Genomic DNA, 20,273 nt, shown 5'->3' with positions numbered 1-20,273 from the left:
AAGCACATTCATTATTTCTGTGAATTGACGAAACTTACTGTTACTTTGTTTAAAAATTTAAAATGGCATTCAATTCGATGAAGGACACATAATGATTTGTTACGAACACAAAACACAAGGTTGAGGTCCGACTTAGCAATTGTTGGTCTTAACTTGGGACTTCACTTCATAGTCAAGATGAGAAACCTACTTGTGAGCTGAGAAACAAAAACCTCTGCCTTTTGTGACAGGCGTACGCTTTTTGAAAGCCACTGAAAAACGATATCCTTGTCCTTCTGAAAGGGGCAAAAGAAAACTGCCGCAGAGGTCATTTTGAAAGGCAATGACAGAACAATCGATTTTGTGGATTAGTTTGGAGGACATGTTGGATATGGTGATGCAAAACTGATACCCTAGTAGTTATTCTTGAAGGACAACAATAGAGATAAAATAAAATGGCCGACAACAAAACTTTTAACAATTATAATAGAGTAATTTTGTTTCCCAAGACCAAAACAAAAGAGTTCAACATCCTTCTTCCTCTAGATCCGGGTCACCTCCATGTCCTGCACCTCACGTTATCAAAACCACTCGTACTGATGCACTCACAAGCCCTTCTCTCCCAAGTAAGTCCTTGAAATTCAACTTTCATGTAAGCACCGGCCATAAAACCGCTGTTTGGCAGCGTGTGACTTATCTCATGACAGGTAACAGCAGCTCCAGCAGATGGAAAGTAGAGCTGAACGAAACGCCAGCGTTGGCGAATGACTTGGCTGTGCTCGAGGAAGAGACAGCAGGTAGAACAAATACCCTTCTCCCTGCCAAATACTGAAAGCGGTGTGGTCAGTGGGCACAAAGACTGAAGAGGGAGCTAAGAAGATGGTGGAGCGGTGATTGTGGTAAATGGATAGAGTTTCACAGCACACAGTTGGAGGTACGAGGGAGGTAAAGAAAACTGATTACGGTCTTTTCATCTCCCTTTTCCTCTTCGTTGTCGTCGTGCTTCGCTTAAAAATACGAAACAAAAGATACCTCCTGGCATTCTGGCAAGGAGGTGGTAGTTGCAGTGGTGTGTGTTACTGTGTGTGTTGGTAGTAGGTGATAATTATTTTCACTTGACAGACTACCCCTTCAAACTTCAAACCCACCTTAAAACTTAGCCCATTACACGCACAATTTCACACTCACAAACACCCTAATCAGGTGCCTCCACACGCACTGTCTTCCTTCTCCAAAGAGAAATCCATCCACACAGGTCTACACACGCACGCACGCACACGCACACACACACACACACACACACACACACACACACACACACACACACACACACACACACACACACACACACACACACACACAGAGTGCAGTACAGCACATGGATATGTTATAATACGAATCAACATGGGGATAAAAGACGGGACAAAACCTGAATTTCAGTGAACATTTGGGCTGCAACCACGGACTATTTCCATGACTGATTACTCCACTGATCATTTGATTAATTCGACATCTCATTTTTTCATCTAAAAAAATGTCCAAAAATAAAGACAAATGCTCATTGCAAATTTCCAGAGCCTAAAGTGTCATCTTTCAATGGATTATTTTATCTGACAGCAGAAATCATTTTCAAATCACATGAAAACAGATAATCAGTCATTAAAATTGCTGTCCATTCATTTTCTGGCAAGTCACTGACCGATTAATTGACTAAATATTTCAGTAATAGTTCACATTGTACAAATGAGGGCACAGCTTGCACAGGGATTAACTGCTTGGTTGAATAAACAAGATTTTGTTTGCGTTGTCATGGATTTTTCTCCGTTCTCTGATTGAATTTCGTTGCTTTCGTGTGGGTTGAACAAATCACATCTGTGGTGGTGATTCCCTAACCTGTTTTAAAAACCCAGAGTGACTGAGGATTGACTTGCTAATTGGCTTGATAACTTGTGAACAGCCATGACCGGTAACACCAGAGCTACTCTGGTCTCGGCCTTGCAGACACTGCTTCTCCCGAGTAAAGGAGCAAGTGAAACCAAAAAACTTCACGTACTCACCTCTGCATGTCAGCATTTCATCCAGGAAACTGTGTGCGGGACATCCAGCTGCGCAGACGCCGTGCTGCCGGTGACTGGACTGTGGCAGGAGGGCTTCCTCTGGTTTGAGACAGCGGAGGCAGTCTGAGGCCAAGGGTCCCACACAGGAACGGCAGGACGGGTGACAGTCTAAAAGCAGGGGAGATGAAAGGTCAAGAGGGAAGGCCGCCAGTGCCGGAGAATTATAAAGCACTTTTACAGGCATGTATACTTTTGAAAAAACTTAGACATAAACTCTCACTGTGACAGGTGTTGTCCTGGGAGTACAGTCCCTCCCCACAGGCCTCCACACACTGGCCTTGGTGGAGAAGGAGCCCGCCTGGACACTGGGTACACTGGGACACCGAGGGACCCCAACACAAGGCGCAGGAGCTGTGGCAGGCTGAGGATATAAGGCAAAGGGAAGAACTGAACCAGAACAGGTGGTTCAAAGATGGCTAATTTTTTCTCTCTTTCACAAATTTCTACTTGAAGGGCATTATAATCCTTTAATAGATGATATGAAATATGGCTACGTAGGTAAGCCTATGTACCTGGCACGCATAATCTTTTGTCATAAACGTGGGCTTGTGTAACTTCACGTACGTGAGATTTTATCCACATGTATTCGAAATTTCTACACCAGAATAAATGGCATAAATTAATGTTAAAAATGTATAAATAAATAAATAAACACTAAAAACATCTTATGCTAGACTGAGAAAGCAACACATTGCTATGGGGGTCAATCCAAGCACAATGAATCCCTTTTTTTTCTGACTTTTTGGAAAATTGCTCAAATTGTGGTCAAAGTTTGCACATTTGGAGGGAAACATGCTTGATAACGACATTATTAATTCATTATTATTTCCGACAACCTCGAAAAACACTATCAAATCTACATCTCCGTGGCAACGGAGCAAACTGGGCCTACTCAATCTGCAGATTAGTGTGATAAGGTCAAAAGCTCCAGAAGAAGTGAGTAAGTGGACCTTGAGTCTTGACAACTGCTGTTTTCAAAGTCAAGAATGACCTGTCAAGCTCGGTCTTACGTTGTAGCAGTCGAAAACTTGGCCTACCTCGGCATCTGTTGTGGTTGTCCAGGTAATGCTGAGTTGGACACTGGGTAATACATTTCCCATGATGCAGGGCGGTCCCTGGAGGGCAGCTCATGCACTTGGGGTTGTCAGGGAAACAGGAGGCACAGGACGAATCACAGGCTGTGAACCGCAGCATGTAAACGTTAACGGCTTCTTTGCACTGTGCTCAATTTAAAAACGAATGAATTTTTCTCGAGTAAGAGCAAGGTCTCTTATCCCGAGTCTGCGAAACACTGAACCTAACTTTGTCTTTTAATGAGGTCCCTCATGAAAGTTAGTCCAACTTTTTGCATCAATTGTTGGCAAATATGTGTTCATTTTTTGATCTAGTTTGAACCGTGGAAAAAAAAAAAAAAAACTTAACAAGCTGATGGGATATTGTGTATAAAAAGTCTAGTTTCAAACAAGCCACAAAATGTCCAGAAAACCAAAGTAAGATTTAGCTACATTCCTACTTTAGGGCGCATGCGCGCGCGTGTGTGTGTGTTTGTGTGTTTAGTGGTCCATATGACATTTTGACATGCAAACATGCCCAAACAGATCTTTGTTTCCATATAAACAGAGGCTAAAAATCAGTATTCCTACGGCATGCTGGTTGGGACAAAAAAGGAGACCTATCAAATCTTGCCCAGGAAACCCTGAGGAGGAAAATCGAGAAATTAAAAACCCCTCAGCTCTCTCCAGATGTTGACATTTTAAACTAGGCCTCAAAGCGCAAACTGGCAAGTTCTAATGGATTTGACCTTATTCCAGAAAGTTCCCCAGGTTCTCCTCGCTGGGTGCCGCAACTCGTTCATATGAGCTGCAGGAAAAGAAGAGCCCCCCCCCTCAACTCCTCCAGGTGGTTTTAACCAAAGAAAGAACTTAGCTATGTGTTGCTAAGTTCACCGTCGCCCTGAGGGAGGCCTATTCTTGCTCCTCTTCTTCTTACCACTCAAAAATAGAAACCATCCATATTCATGCAGGATCTTTTTCTTCAGAGAGCTTCTGGATCCTCATTAGTGGAAGAGAGAACTGCTAATTATTGTATTTTTTTAAATTGTTTGTTTGCCAACTCTGGCTACTGCTGACTTATCATTCTGGCACCACATGGAGCGGATGCTGGCGAGAAGCTCCACAGGGAGGCTAAGAAACAAGCCCAAACAAACCTTCACCTCCTGTTCACCGCTAACAATAAACCTCTTATTGTCTCAGATGGTGTTTTGTTTACTGGATACTGCACCCGCACGTTCTGTGACATTTAATTTGTCTGTTTAAATATCAACTTTCACTCCTCGTGAAGGCAAGCTGCAGAGCGAACACATTTCAGATGGATAGCCGCAATTTTGTGAGTTGCTTTTTCCTCTTAAACTTCTATCTAGCCTGACATATATTTTCGGACAAAAGATTTTAGAATTCCAGTAAAGTTTCTGTTGTTTCGTGCTCCCTTTTTTCCTCTTTTTGTGTATAATAGCCAGACATGCAGACAAAACGAAGTCATATTAAGTTATTTTCAGAACGGCAAAAATTACATTTAATTGCAAATTGTTCTTCTGCAATTTGAGGATTGTGAGGTAAACAACAGTAAAGACCTGCGCCATTTTGCAGAAATATTTAACAATCACACTTGGTAAAATCTTCCACAGAAAAATCAGACAGTCCAATCACTGCACTCACAGCGGCAGAAAACAGACCCCATAATGCAATGCAGAAACAACACGGGTCTAGTGTTGATACAGGATGCAAGGCACGTTGTGCTTGCTATTAGTTTAGCCATTTCTGCTTGCATGTACTTTATATGCAGCTCCAGCTCCAAAAAAAAAAAAAGGAAAACCAAGTTGATTTTGTCGCCAATTGAAACACTTTGCAGATTTACATGAGTGTGTGTTGGGTTTGTTTGTTTTTAATCACAGACGGGAAATTTATCCTTAACAACTGGAGCTGGTCGCGGTTTTAAATTGGACTGAGGCCCAGCTCCCGTCAGGAGGAGGAGTATTCCTCGTACTCCTAAAATCGTAATACTGAAAAAAACCTCCCACGGCATCAGAGACACATCCTCTGTTTTTCCCGGCTACCTTGTAGTATGGATGTGCGTCAACTTTACCGTGGCAGACGGCTTCCTGACTGTAGAAACCACCACCACAGTCTGGGACACACTCCCCTTCTTTGAGCAAGGCGGCCGGGTCCGAACAGGACACGCACTCCCGCTGGCTCGGCCCACGGCAGTCTGAGCACGACTCGTGACAGTCTGGTGAAGAGATTAGAAAAACACTGCGATCGTCATTGCGATAGATTACGCATATCAAACCCCTTTCAGATCTCTGCCTGGAAGCTGGGAGAAACAATTCAACACATTCTAGAAAAACTATATGTCTGGTTTGCAAAGATTACTATGTGTGAATTGTAGCGAATGGCATAAAAAAAATTGCGAAAACACTGACCCTTTACAAAACTATTTCTATTTCTTTAAAGGTCAAGAAAAACTTTAAGGTTGTAAAAAAAAAACACTGAAATCAAAAGAGATAATCAGGATTGTGCAGCAAGAAAAATACGAACTACAAGATTTTGTGGAACTTGTTTATTTGTGTGTGTGTGTGTGTGTGTGTGTGTGTGTGTGTGTGTGTGTGTGTGTGTGTGTGTGTGTGTGTGTGTGTGTGTGTATGTGGTCAGTGGGCACTGGTAGAACAAGCATTAACAACAGCACAGACGAATATTGAGAGCAGGAGGCTGAAGGGCAGAGCTATGTGGGGAGTTCATGTAAAATATTTAACGGTGTATGTGTTCGAGTGTGCCTCGGGGGGGGGGGGCAGAGACAGAGAAACAGACCACCATTAAGACACACACACATCCTTGCTTTACTATATGCGTGGGAACTCCTCATTGACATAATACATTCCCTAGCCCCTTACCCTAGCCTTAACCATCCCAACTCACCCTAACCGAAACCTAAACCGAATCCTAACCCTAAAACCAAGTGCTCAACCCTCAAACAGCCACTTAAACTTGGCCATCGGACCCCACCATTATAGTGGGCTCCCGGTTTTCGGACACAACAAATAGGATAAAAGAGGCCAACAGAACAGAACCTATTTCAGGACCAACCGGTACGATCACGTTTGATTTCCCAGTGGCTTGCAGAGTGAAACCAGATGCCACAGCCACTGCTACAAAAAATGCACAAAAAAAAAAAACGAAAAGAGAAAAACAAACTGTAAGGAAAACACAGGTGTGCTCTGACAACTCTGGCTCGGTTACAGCTAACTCTGGCACCGACAACACTGTTTACCTACCAAATTTCTGATGCACATTCTCATGCTGCTGCTGTTTGGTTCCAAAAATTACTTATGCATTAAGGAAATCTTTTTAGAGGGTGTCCACCCCCTTCACAAAGAGTTTTTCATTCGTCTTGGATTTTCTTTCAATTATGATGCCTGTCCTCCACACGTACACTATTTTCATCTTAGTTACAGATATGAAGGGATTACATCCAGTACAAACCACTTTCAATCCACTTTCTTTATTGTTTGTTAATCTTTAGATAATCTTGCATTGGCAATCCTAATTGTTGACCCCAGTGTCAGAAAAAAAAAAAAAAAAACTGGATAATGGGATTTTTGGAAATCCCACGGCAGCCATTAGACTGGAAATGGGTTTGAAAGTGCTTGCATACAGCACATCCGGCTAGTTTTTGGTTTGTAAAAGCAACGTTCTAGAAAGTACATAACTTAGAAGTGAAAAACAACGGCCCTTCCTGAGGACTGTTTGTGCTTCAGTTTCTCCAGACCTCAATGAGATTGAGGGCTTCCTCAAAACACAATCTTAGGAGGACCCATGCACGTTCCTAGTGGATCTTCCATGGGCTGGTGCATCCTGACAGTACTGCCATGGTCCTTTGGTGGAGTTTTCCCATACCGAAACGTCCTTTAAAATAAAATGCTCTGTTCTTAACACCAACAAAGTCATTTTTTGTAGTGATAACCCCAACATTCCTATTGGTTCTCTTTGAATCTCTGCAAGTCTTCGGTTTTAAGAGTGCGTAATATTCCGCTCCACATTAGATAGACGCTTCACAGTGTCATCCATCATCTCCTGTAAAACAGGCTGGGTGCGAAGCTGTAAGGAGTGGAGAGCTAGACAGAGATATGTAGGTGAAAATATGTAAAGCAATTGGGGTCAAAGGTTAAGGAGTGAAAGGAGAGAGACAGAAAAGTCAAAGTCAAAGGTAAGGAAAAGGCTGAGGAAGCGAAATGAGGGGAACTCAGAAGGCAAAAAACGTGGGCATCAGGACGAGGGGATATTCACCCAAGGAGAGTGCAGTTAATTTAATCAGTACCATTTAAGAAATGCTGGTGGAAATCTCACTCAATTAGTGTGAGATGCAAGAAATTAACTAAATATGATATTGCAAAAAGTTGTTGGAAAACAGCGTGAGGCGAATCTCCTGATCCTCCCGGCGCTTTAATAAAGATTTTCCTCAGGTAATCAACCTTGGTGTCTTCTCTCACTCTCTCTTCATCCTCCTCTTCATCATCTTGAAAATTCCCCACCAGGAACACAACCTTGTCTTTTTCATCAAACACACACACCCCATCCCTCTCACTACCAATGACACTTTATTTCCAACACGGTTATGCAGGTTGAGGCATATTTAAACAAGGCTTATTAAATAAGTGTGAATTCCCTTGTTATTTAGCTATTTTTATTCTCCTCCACGCTGAGCTTTGCGATCACTGAATTTCGGCTGTGCAATTGACCTCTCCGTAATGGAATATTTTACCATGTATTCAGTCCTGTTTGTCAGTCTTTTAGGTCAGCAGGGTAACTCAAAAACTATTCAACAGAAGTTGAATAAAATTTGGTGGGAAGCTAGGCCAGGTGCCACAGGAGCACTAATTAATTTGCGGTATGAATAGAGACACCATGAGGCCATTCATAAAGGAGGCACTGTCTTTTCACAAGCCTCTCAGTAAAGGTCATTTTCAAGTAGAGATTTTCACTCCAAATTTGGGTTGTAACATACTAAATCTCCTCTTAGGCTGCTCAGTCCTATAAGCTGGTTATTTTAATGATATAAAGTGTTTGAAAATGTGATCAATATCTGGATCTTAACGTACATTAACATGCCCACTGTCTGAAATCAGCCTGATTAAAACAGCGACCATGATTTTTGGAGGGTACGAAAAAAAATTCCTCTGGGGAATCAAAACAAGCACTACTGGTTGTCCCCGGGTTGTCGCTCCTGCATGTCAGAGGAAAACTGTGTGAATGCCGAACCTTCCCCAACTTTTCCACGTCATGCCTCAGGGAGACTTTAGCTGCCGGGAGACTATTGGAGAGCACATCCACAATGGCCGACGTCCTGTTGGGCCTCTAGTGTGTGAATCAGTACATGTGAACGGGCGGCAGCTTGTTGCAGTAAAAGGTTTCCCCGTTCCCTATGACATGACGTTAAAGCACTACCTGGACTTGAAAGCGATGCGTAGAAACACATCACTGGGGATATTAACTGCTGTAACCTGGCAATGAGAGAAAATGACAGGCCACTCAGAGCCTCATGTGTAAAGTGCGTTGTTGACACTAAAAAAACGCCCCACCAGCTTCACTCTTGTGAGAGGCCAGAGCGGCGTTATACTCTGAGTCAGTGGGTGTGAACAGGGAGTCAAAATCACGAGTCACGGCCCTTTAAGTTCGCCGTGCTGCTGTAGCGCCACCTGTAGATGAAACACCACAGGCGATGGTCACTGGGAGCTGATACATTATGTGCTCTCTTACCTTCTTAGTGAGACAGTTTAATTTGGGTTTTGTTTATCTCATCCACACAGATTGTGCCTCCGTCCCGTCCTCTGCATTTCCATCCCTGCTATGTATTCAGCTTCAGTAAAGGGCTACATACAAGATGACTATAAGACTGTCTGGGAACAAAGGAGATTTGTATTATAAAATGAATTGTAAATCCCAGTGTTTTCAGTCTGCATAGTCTTTCAGTCTGTGCATTGTGCATGCCTGATACGATTGATACAGCGTTCATTATTTTCTGTTTTGTCCCGCTTTTTTTTTTGTCACGTTGTTTATTATGTGCGCAAAATAAAATGAAATTCTACTGATAGAATCAGTGCTTTCCAACCTGTACTTTGCAGTCAGTCACCCTGTCTTTTCTCTGTTGGTCTCTCATTCTCTCTAAACTTTCCTTTCCGTTTCTTTTCTCTTCACATTCAGGGTGAAAAATTACCACCAACCTCCAGCCAAATCGAGTTTTTCACAGTTTTTACTGTGGGTGGATAAATCAGTCTATTCTATCAGCATTGGATTTAAATCACTGACACCAGGTGATTTAAAGGACCACACTGGTGGTTTTGGCATGTTTTAGCCCATTGACTACAAATCAAGGGCACTTTATATTACCGAGGACAACTTTCAGAAGTGTACTATCACTTTTTAGATTGATTTTCTATCTTCCAGAGAGTCAGTGGTTTCGGCACACGTCTAAATGAATTGAAAATGAATTTTAAGAGACTGGAGAAATGCTTCATAAGATCAGTAATCTTTTACGGTGGATATATGTTTCTTTGTTTATGGTCGTATTCAGCATGTGTGAGATGTGAAATGGTTTTTCTAACCTTGTACATCAAGTGCCTGTGTGACACTCCAACTCTGAAAATTTTGAAGGGAAAGAATGAGTAAACATGGACGCTGAGAAAGTCATTATGTATCAGTCATTTCTTGCATGCAAGAGGCCATTAAGCAGTTTGGCAGACCAAAAGTTTCCAGAATAGCCCGGCGCAACGTTGGTGCAAGGCGACGAAGATGAAACTTGGTCAAAATTAATGGCAAGTACAGCAACTGTGCTCTGTGATTGATTACCTATCTCATGCAGGTTTCAAGTCGCAGCAAGTCATTTTCATATTGCACTGACATGCCTGGGAGGTAGGAAATCAATCTAAAATTTCATATTAAGCTCTGAAATACAGATGGCAGTAAAGTACACTGGATTTTGTAGATGGAAGGCTAAAACATGCAAAACTAAAACTGAGTCAATCAGTCATTTGCAAGGGATTTTAAGTGAAGGACAAACCGAAATCACAGACATCATCAGGTTACAGCAGAGTAACCTTTCTTGTTCAGTTCTTTGCGAATAGAGTTAGAGTTGCCAGTGAGGACTGGAACCTGTCCTTGACTGGGACAGGTAGACTGACGGCTGAAATAGATCCTTGGCCCACTGGTCAATTTTAATGCTCCTCAGCTCTTCCCGTTTCCTTTCCCTCATCTCCCCGTCTCTCTCTCTCTCTCTCTCTCTCTCTCTCTCTATTACTGAAGATGTGCACCCCTCTCTTCCCATGATGCTCTCTTTTCTCTGCCCCAGCTTTTTTCTTGCCTCAGCCCTCTGGCCTCTCTCGAGTTTCGCACTAGATCTCTTGTCATCTCTCTTTCTCTCTGTGTGAGCGTGTTGGTTTCTCTCTCTCAAGCCTTTGTTTCATCTGTTCACACCCATGTTCAATTTTAACGTCTGTCTTTCTAGCTGTCCTCTTCTGCTTCTCGGTGAGTTGAGGGTTCAGAGAGGGCCCATGATACCTTGTCTTTAAAATGAGATGATTAGCTGTCCTGCCGAAAATTGCGAAATTAAAATATTTGTAGACATTTTTTTTTTCTAACAATATCCACTTTCCCTTTCAGCTGGGAAATTTTAAACTATTCTTCTTACAGATGAAGCAAAAAAAAAAAAGGCATTTACTAGCATTCTATACAAGATGGGACTCCTACATTTATATGACTAAGTCACTCCACACACACACACACACACACACACTCCCTCTCCAAAAAATGTTTATAGCAGGCTAGGGGATTACACGTCCTCTACCTTGCTCCTTGCAGCAAAGCAATTTATTTTTCTGTGCAGCCCGAAGCGAAAAGTTATCAGCAAATGTAATCCTAGCAGGCCAGTTGCCAAAAACCTCCTCTAAAGCCTATTCTGCATAAACCAGGGGAGGTAGAGATGAATGCACAGTCACACGTTGCAGCGGATAATCTCCGCTCCCTGTCCTCCTGGGACGAGCAGGGACACGCGAGTACTGCGCTGGCGTGGTTCACACCCCCCCGAACCTCGAGTGATAAAGCGAGATGGGAGGAGAGATTCGGCAATTAAAGCATGGTGAAGGCTGCTTTGGAAAAAGGAACTGTGTGAAATACATTTTAAAAAACCAAACAAAACAAGATGAGAGCTGTTTTTTTGAAAATCCCTCCTATTGGATTGGGATCGGATATAGGATCAGGTTTGCACTTGAATGTTTTTTTTTTTCTGTTATTCAGATGCCTGTTCACTGAGAGTGAAAAGCCGATATCTTGATTTCTTCTTGAGCAGCTGCAGTCCAAAACCGCTGCAGAGCCACAGCCATAACTACGATACAGCCAATATAGCAATTTAATAAAATCAACTAGCTACTGTACTAGGCTGTTCCTTTCGGCCTTTGGCTCGATGAGAAGGTCCACGCTTAAGGAAATATTCGACACTGCTATGTCAAGGCTTTCATTGGAAAACGTGGGTAGTGGGATCAGGAGAAATAGTGCTGGCGTCACTGTTGCCTCAGCTCCCGACCACCACGTTCAGAATGAAACTGAAATGCTAAAAATCGGGCGATACGGTCAAGCTAGTATCGATTAAATCCCTCCCACCTTGTGTGACATTTCACAAATCATACCTTATAAAAACAGCTATTAATGCCTAAGGTTTTCGTGTTCAGAGAAAAAATAGACTGCGGCTCTCACAGAAGCATTTAGCATTCTCAGGTGAAGTGCGAGTGAGAGGTCATGATGCAGACAGAACAGCCTTCGTACAACCTCACAGAGCCGAAAAGACTTGAAGGAATTTAACTGCCATCCAAAATCAGCAGTCTAGTAAAGGAAATGTAGATCGGTTTTCTCTCTGCTTCGTCCTCTTAGAATAAGGCAGAAAATAAAGAGGACAGCTGGGTAAAGACGTGTTAGCTGCTTCTCTTAGCTTGCGACTGTGGTCTGAAGTTTTGTCAAGTGCCACACTGTGCGCCGGTCAGATGTTTCTTGTTTGCTAGTGCTGGAGCTCAGTGCTGCCCTCCCCTGATCCGTGAGCGTCTGTAGGTGATGGAGTACAAAGTATGAACACAGTACTTTGCATGTGCCTTTCAAAGCTAATTATCTTGTCATTAATTCCAATATGTGCCCAGACGCTTGCAACTGTACAAGATTACGCTAGTATGTGTGTGCACCAGCTGCCTGGGTGCTGCACTGTGCCCTCATGGTTCGGTTCGACCTTTTGGGCTCCATCAGCACAACGTTATTAACGAACGATCATTCAATTTTTCGCATGTGTGAATGAAGTTCAGTTCTCCTGTGAATTGATTTTCACACCCAACCCTGTTGTGCAGAATTTCTGCAACCATATGTTGAAGCAACCTTATTGCCAGACATAAATGTCAATGCCGGAGGATTCCGCGAAACCCTGGATCACATTCGGTGCCGAGGCTTTTTTTTTTTTTTACGCCAAATGCCAACATTTTTAACTTTTTCACTGCCTACAATATCTCCACATGGCAACTACAGTATGGTTAAGGTTAGGGAAAGATCATGCTTGTGACAAATTGACTGTAGCTAGGGTAGGGTTAGGGTTAGGCCAGTAAAACAGTGGCTTATGTTTGGTAAAAAGGGAAATGTTAATTGCAAGTCTGTGACAGGACACAAAGTCCGGCCTCCTTCATGGAAGTCGAACGTCCTACTCGCCGATCCATCAGTCCCACCTAAATATACTCTCAGTCCGCCCCGCTAAACAAAAGGGGCACACTACTTTCTACGCTGACACTAAATGTACTGCTTTAGAAATAATTCATACAGAGCAAAATCGTCCAATAGTGACGTAAACTTAACCAGACCTCACCTACAGATCCAGTAGACCAGAGGAGACTCATGAGACATTTTTAGTGGATTTTGTTGTTAATGTCTCTGTAGAGGTACCGTACGTCTCTACCATTTCTGTCTCTCAAAGAACTTCAAACACTGCTATCTGCTTGCTTTAGACAGAAACACAATTACTCTACTTTTTTTTGACTCAGCACCTGAACGAGATGGATGCGCATTTGTTTTTCACACTGACTGTATGTTTTGGAAGAAAGTGACAGTAGCAAGGGTGTTTGACAACGAAGAAATCAGTAACGAGGGGATGTACTGGACTAGACATAGTTTACACTGAAAACATGCCCACGTTTCTTATCCTTTACTTTTTTTGCTCTCTCCCTTCCTGATTCACACGAACATCTCATCGGGGGTTGTACAGTTTGAGCAGCAAACCAACTGTGTCTATCTCACAGAGCCATTAGAGACGACAGGAAGAAAAAAAAGAAGGATATAGGGGTTAGAGAGCACAGAAAAAAGGAGAGAGGGGAGGAAGAGAGGATCTTATCTTTATTATCCAAACAACAACCCCCCATGATTTTTAACAAGCTGACTTTGAACACATGCACAAGCAGACAAAGTAAAGACTTTAGTCATACACCAGAGGCGTTAACAAAAACCCCAGGGAGGCCCGCAGCGACACACTGGGCTCTGGGAGGTCCTGGTCCTCTGCCAAGAAATGCTTCAATCCGCCATTAATGTCTCCAGCACCTTCCAAACACCTCACACACTTAATTATTCCGCATAAACAAGTGTTGGGATAGGAGTTCATTCAGGTTAAGTCCACCCTAATGGTATCGGCCCAAGCACCCACTCATCTACCGTCACAGCGTTTATGAGTCCCACTTTCCACTTCTGCTTTTTTGCTCCCAAGCCAGTTATAGGTTAAAAGAACCGGTCTGCTGACTAGTGGGCTAAGACACACAAGGGGTTTGTGTTGTGAATTTGACACCACATTTGACATTATTTTCTGCAGTGTTAAACCTGGATGGATGCAGGATGAAGGCATGACAGGGGACGTCTAGCACAACAGCTGCCCCCGTATTCATTGGCTTTTACTGTGCAACACTAGAACTCTCTGCAGTATTAATGCAGACTAGATGCTGGATTAATGCATGAGAGGGGATTTCTTCAATGGATGCCGCCGGAGTATATGGCATCAAAGTGGAACAGAGGCAGCATAAATGCATGAAGTGGGATTTCCACAAGGGGTCCGTACAATAGCTAGCACTGTATACAGTACATGAAGCTGGATGGATAGAGGAAAGATAAGACGGAGCCGGCTCTCTACAATGGCGGCTGTTGTCTGTCCTATCTAAGGCCATCCACGGGAGCTTGTGCACGGGAAGGTCCGGAATTCCAATCCTCCTGACAGTATTCATTAGGTGAATAGGTGTGAAATTGAGCTGCAGAACTGACCGGACTGTAATGGCATTGTGGTTATTCTCTGCTCTCTCACTCCCTGTTTCTACCCATCACCCCCCCCAGGAGTCACGGTAGGTCTTCCCCACTCGATGGAGGCGCTCGGCCAAACTGTTCAGCGTAAATTAGCTTCCCCACGGGGGTTTAGCTCACTGAGCCGCGGCTCTACTTATTGGCCCGGGCTCTGGAGCGCTGGGTGACCTTTGAGGTAGATGAGCTGAGTAACAGTAGATGCAGACGGCCCTCGTTGTGTATTTATCCTACATTAGCACTTTATACAGTGGGATCCAGTCGCCCCTCTTGCTTTTATGTCAAGCCTGCAGAGACTCTTGGTAGGTTATAAAACAAGAACGCCTGCACGCATTTTATTTGGGTTTATTTGAACAGTGAAGTCAGTCATTGGCATTTCCTTACCTCCGTACAGTTTTAATGAAATTAGTTGCTCTACCAGGGACTCAAGACACCCTAAATAAATAATTAGAGGCTTTGACAATAATAATAATAATAATGCCCTTTTTTTTTTTTTTTTCTGTTTTTTTTTCTTTCTGTTTTTTCCTGTGGGTGTCAAGTGATTGACAGGAGTCAGAGAGCATAGCATAATGCAGCGGTACCGATATTAAAACACACTCAGCTTGGGCTGAGTGAGAAAAGCTAATTAAAACGGCAATTTTCGAGTCAATTTAATTTTCAATTACCAGTCAATTTTCTGGCACTAACTGGTTTTCGTCATGTTCTTTTTGAAAGACTTTGAATAGAGACGCCAAGAGGAGAAACAAAAAGGAGAGGGGGAAATATTGACAGAAACTTTCCAAACAATGTCCCTGGGGAGGTTGAGCCAAAGCCGCAGCAACAGTTCAGTCGTCATGCTTCTACAATCTGTACAACACGTCGGCACATTTGGCTGCTGAAGTGTCTCCAAACAATGACTGTCTTTGGCCTTTTCCGTCAGTCGGGAGAACCACAATGCAGAAGCAATAATACCTCGACCCTCAGAGACTCTTCTCCTTCGTCACTTCATAAAATATTCAATCAGAACATCCACTCAAAGTTATTCAGAAAACCAATCCACTGGGGGAAAAAAGTCATACAGAGTTTATTTGAGGTCCCCAAAACACTGATGCACCAACTGTGGAGCCTCACTGTTGAACTGCTTGTTGCTAAACTGTAAATGCACTTTCTGCTCCACTGCCAAGGGGCTGATCTGAAAGGAGCTGACTGAAAGGTACTAGTGCTCTGATTTTGTATAAAGAATTGTCAGAATTGGATTCTTTGAATTCTTTGGCAAAGTATTTGATAACAGCAGCAGAGACGAGAAACATTTGCAGACACAAAGCACAGAAAAACAAAGAGAAAGGACAAGGAAAGGACAGCAGGAAAGACAGAAGACATCAGAAGAAGAGGGAAAGTATGAGAGGAGGTGAAACTGCAGAAATAAGCTGTTCCACTTGTCTTCATACACATCAGCCAGTTTGGTGCCTGTTTAATTCCACCACGGAGGCTAATTGATTCCATGTAAAATAGCAACAACTTCTTTTTCAAAAAGAGGGATATCCAAATCATACATGGATGTACGTACATATTCAAATATTGTAGCTTATATGGAATTATTATACATGTCTAAGATGTACACATGAAAAAGACACAAAGCTATAATGTTTCATAAATCACTAAATATGTGTTTAAAAGAAAAATGTATAAAGTGAATAAAATTAGAATCTGCAATATGTGACTATTATTGATATTTAAGTATAAAAAATATAGTAATATATACTCTACATTTAATCTTTATATATGGAAAACATATTTCCTTTTTATAAGTAGTAAGATACATAAGATTTATTAAAATTGCAAGAACATAATAGAGGACAGTTAGATTTGTTAGTCTCCAAATTAATATTAATTATGACAAATGAAACTGTCTGGTAAACAAGAATAATCTGCCATCAGTCATCTGACTTAACCTCATCTCATCAATTTTAACCCGAATTTAGCAAAACTTCCAGAGAAATGTAAACAGTGAAACATTCGACTAGCTAGGCATCCTTGGCACTAACAGTTCTGTTGCATTTCATCCCTCCCAGTGTTACCTTCCCACTTGGTACACCTGGTTAGTGGTTGAACCTGAGCCAAAACACCATTTTGACCACCACGGTGGCCTCCAGAGAGCAGAACCCAATCACACGACATCCTGTGATACTCACAGCGGCAGTGTGTGTGGTCGTGCCGGTAGGAACCAGGAGGACAGGAAGCCAGGCACTGGCTGCCATCAGCACTCAGCAGAGGCAGCTGCGAGCCACAGGACTGGCAGTCCCACCTGCTGGAACAGGTGGCGCAGGATGACTGGCAGGCTGTGGGGGAGGAGAAGAGTCTGACTGTCAGTCACATCGAAAATGAATTTTCTCTTCCTATCTGAGCTTCCTTCATGGGTGCCTGTCATTGCTTAGCCCGATCATGGTGGAGGGTAAAGAAGCCAGAAAAACCTTGATGTGCAGTTCATCAAAGGTGAAGCCAGTAAAATACTGTGGGGGATTTTAGGTCTCTAGTTATACTGACTGGGACATTCTTGGACTGTGGAGGGGAGACTGAGGGTCCCTGAGGAGATTATTATTATTGGGTATTTCAACCCAAAAGTTGCTCACAGTCGGGTCTTCTTGGCACAAATATTTAAAAAGGGGGGAAGACAGGATGCGAATCAACTAAATGATATGTAAATATTCTCAGGAGAGCGTAAGGAGATCACGACTAAAAGAGCCGCACGTTTCCCTCCTGGGACAATAAAGACGTGTCATCATGGGGGGACAGTGCTGCTTCCCATATAACACGGCCCCTATTTTCTTGAATTCTCTGAATTCTCTGTCGACATACACCATCTGATGTTTTTTTTTTTGGTTTTTTTGAATGCTACCTTTCTTGATGTTGATATTTTAGGGTTCCTGATGGAGTGATGACTTTCATTTTTGGGCTTGCAGAGAGAGTGGAGGCAGGTCAAGGTGGGTAGCAGCAAAACACAGACGCTGCTGTAAATAAAAACTAGAAGAACCAGAGGAAGATTCTGCATCCTATCTATAGCACCAACACCATTTTTGAGTTTTGCGCATTAAAATGTTCTACTATTTAAAATTGGACTATATCTGGTTTGTCTGCACATAAGTATGTGGCACAAAGTGCTGTTAGCAACAAAGCACAAGAGTCAATCAAGTTTTTATTGATTTAATCATTTCATCGCCCAAAACAAAGTTGAAAAAAACTTATGAAAAAGGTCTAAGAGTAATGTGGGGAAGACATCACTATAAAACAGAGCAGCAAAGGAAGTTGTGCAGATTACATTTTGTTTTAATAAAAAAAAGAAAAAAACAGTAATGTTCCCGTTGAGAAGAACTGTATTACACAGGGAAATAAGAAATGCATTATTTATCCATATATTCTTATTAAACACATTCTATATACTCTATAAGATTGTTCACTTTGGCAGCTTGACACTAATGGTTCTGTTTGGTGGAATGTAAGCTACTTACAGACGTCGCCAAAAAAATATTAATGAAACCAGGGCATATGGAAAATTTGAGAGAAAATGCAAAGAGGAGGCAGATGTTTTTTAATGAGAAGTCTCAAGATTACAGAATAAAAAGCAACTAAATCCCCTTTAAACCTCACAGCCACCCACTCCGTCAGAGATAGGAGAGAAGTGGAGATGTGAAGGCAGAGGGAAGAGATATCATGGTGGCGACAGAGATGAAGACGATGATGATAGAGAGAAACACAAACAAAGGAGAGACCGCGAGATGAAAGGACAACGATTCGTCGAGAAAAGTGAAAGACATCTGGACAAAAGGAGGAAACGGAAGAGATGATCTTGTCGCTCACAATGTGAGTTCAGGCTCGCAGCAGAATTTCTGGCCGCCAACGTTAAAATAAGTTAGTTAAAATAATTAGAAATCGGGCTGCGTGGGATGGACTGGTGGTTTTATTGGTTTTTCTAAATAGTAAACAGGGGCCACACTGATGACTCGGTGTCCAATCCACAGCTGACAAAAAAAAAATATATATATATATATATATATATATATATATATATATATATATATAAGTTTTGTTTATTTCTTTTAGGAAACGTCTGCAAAAAAACCACCCACCATTTAACCTCACAGATTTGTGAGGTTTAACAACCATTTGGTGAAGAAAGTGTTATCTGAATGGAATCAGTTTATAATTTTATTTATATTAATCACATATGTTTCACATTCTTTGTAATGGTATACTGAGTGTTGCTATTCTATTAGTTTTACATTGTCTTTCTGATCACACGTATCTCTAGGCTGCGTCTTTGATCCATTGGGCTGCTGCTAAGGAAGCAGGAAAGATATTTTTAAAACTTAGAGAAGCGCTTCCCTCGTTGAATAAAGTTGGTATAACACCAACTACAACCACACAAAATCCACACATTCAGGACCCAAGCACCCAAGCTTTATATTTCTGAAGTACAAGTGTGGAAACACTGTTAAGGATTCAGCTGGAAGCATTAGTAGCTAGGCTTCGAAGTTAATTCCTTTATCTGTGCCTGATAGCTTTACGGCATCGGGGCGTTTGCTGTTTAAAGCCTCATGAAGAGCCGTGGGCATCAAATGTCTGGCTCACAAGGAGAACGGGTCAATGGGATGAGATGGCGGATGGTAGGAGTTCAATGCAGCAAAAGTAAAAAAAAAAAAAAAAGAGGATTATGGCTGTTGTGGTTCAAAGCTAAGTCACGGTGGCGTAGCTGGTTTTTTCAAGTCAGGCGAACGCGACCACAAACTGGCGCGAACACCCATACACGCAAAAAAGGATGAGGAGGAAAACATGCACGCACGCACGCTCGGCGCAGATACGGGCAAACACGCGTACGCACACAATCGATCCAGTTGGAGCCACTGTTGCATTCCTCGAATTTGAATGCGTGTTTTCTGCGGTGCTGCCGACACACGTCCCGTGCAAACCACAGGGGGCCTCTGTCGAGCTTCCAGGGGGTCACCAGAGAAATACAACCTAACAGGGATCTAAATTTCCCATCAGCGATGGACATCAGACACATCACCATCACTGGGAAGAGTGAGCTGCACTGACTTGGTCGTATTCTGAGCTGACTGAGTTAAGATTCTGAGAAGAAGATGGGCAGACTCTCATGCGGCTCTAAGGTTGAACAGGTAACCTGTCTCTGTCTCCATTACTTTTTCTGCAAAGCCGAAAGGTTGACAGCTACGTCATTCTTTGCCAAGTGGAACCAAACAAAAAAAAGACAAAACATCTATTAACGACTAATCGGGAAAATCCCTGCACTAGTATCCAGTTACAACATGCTGGTTTACTTGCAAAGAGCATTGTCTGCCATATAAAAGTGAGATAAATGGAAGATAAGGGACAGTTTTGAGTAATTATATTCATGTATATTGAGTATTTAAAAGACAGTCCTACCTGCACATACTCGTCCTTCTGCATAGTAGCCAGCTGGACAGATGGACAGACAACGTCCAAGATGGAGGAAGGCCTTTGGGTCCCTGCAGCTCTCACAGTGGTCAGGCGTCTCCAAACATGACAGGCAGTCTGCGTGACACTGGACTGGAAAACACACAGAGATTCAATATGTTTGCCCTTACTTAAACACAGACACACACGCGCAAACACATACATTTCTAACATTCAATTTCACGCGAACTTTATTCTATAAATCTCGGCAGACACTGTTGGATACGGGACTTGAAGTTACCTACTCGCTCCCTCAATGACGCCCACATATTAACATTTAATTCAATGCAAATTCTGTCGAACA

General features: G+C 42.5%; 1 protein-coding gene across 1 annotated transcript in view; it reads right to left on the bottom strand.

Annotated features, from left to right (window-relative positions):
- The window catches only part of fras1 (Fraser extracellular matrix complex subunit 1), a 235,343-nt gene that overhangs the window by 110,764 nt on the left and 104,306 nt on the right, over window positions 1–20,273 (bottom strand). The window contains exons 12-17 of the mRNA XM_040154916.1: window positions 19,919–20,062; window positions 16,672–16,818; window positions 5,238–5,381; window positions 3,134–3,274; window positions 2,317–2,457; window positions 2,037–2,204 (exon numbers count right to left, since the gene is read on the bottom strand). Of these exons, the coding sequence (XP_040010850.1) occupies window positions 2,037–2,204; window positions 2,317–2,457; window positions 3,134–3,274; window positions 5,238–5,381; window positions 16,672–16,818; window positions 19,919–20,062 (885 nt within the window). The remainder of the gene's footprint in view (window positions 1–2,036; window positions 2,205–2,316; window positions 2,458–3,133; window positions 3,275–5,237; window positions 5,382–16,671; window positions 16,819–19,918; window positions 20,063–20,273) is intronic.

The sequence above is a fragment of the Xiphias gladius genome, chromosome 19 (assembly GCF_016859285.1).
Source record: "Xiphias gladius isolate SHS-SW01 ecotype Sanya breed wild chromosome 19, ASM1685928v1, whole genome shotgun sequence".
In the NCBI taxonomy this organism is placed as follows: domain Eukaryota; kingdom Metazoa; phylum Chordata; class Actinopteri; order Istiophoriformes; family Xiphiidae; genus Xiphias; species Xiphias gladius.
The sequence above is the reverse complement of the archived record's forward strand: the minus strand, read 5'-3'. Positions and strand labels throughout refer to the sequence as shown.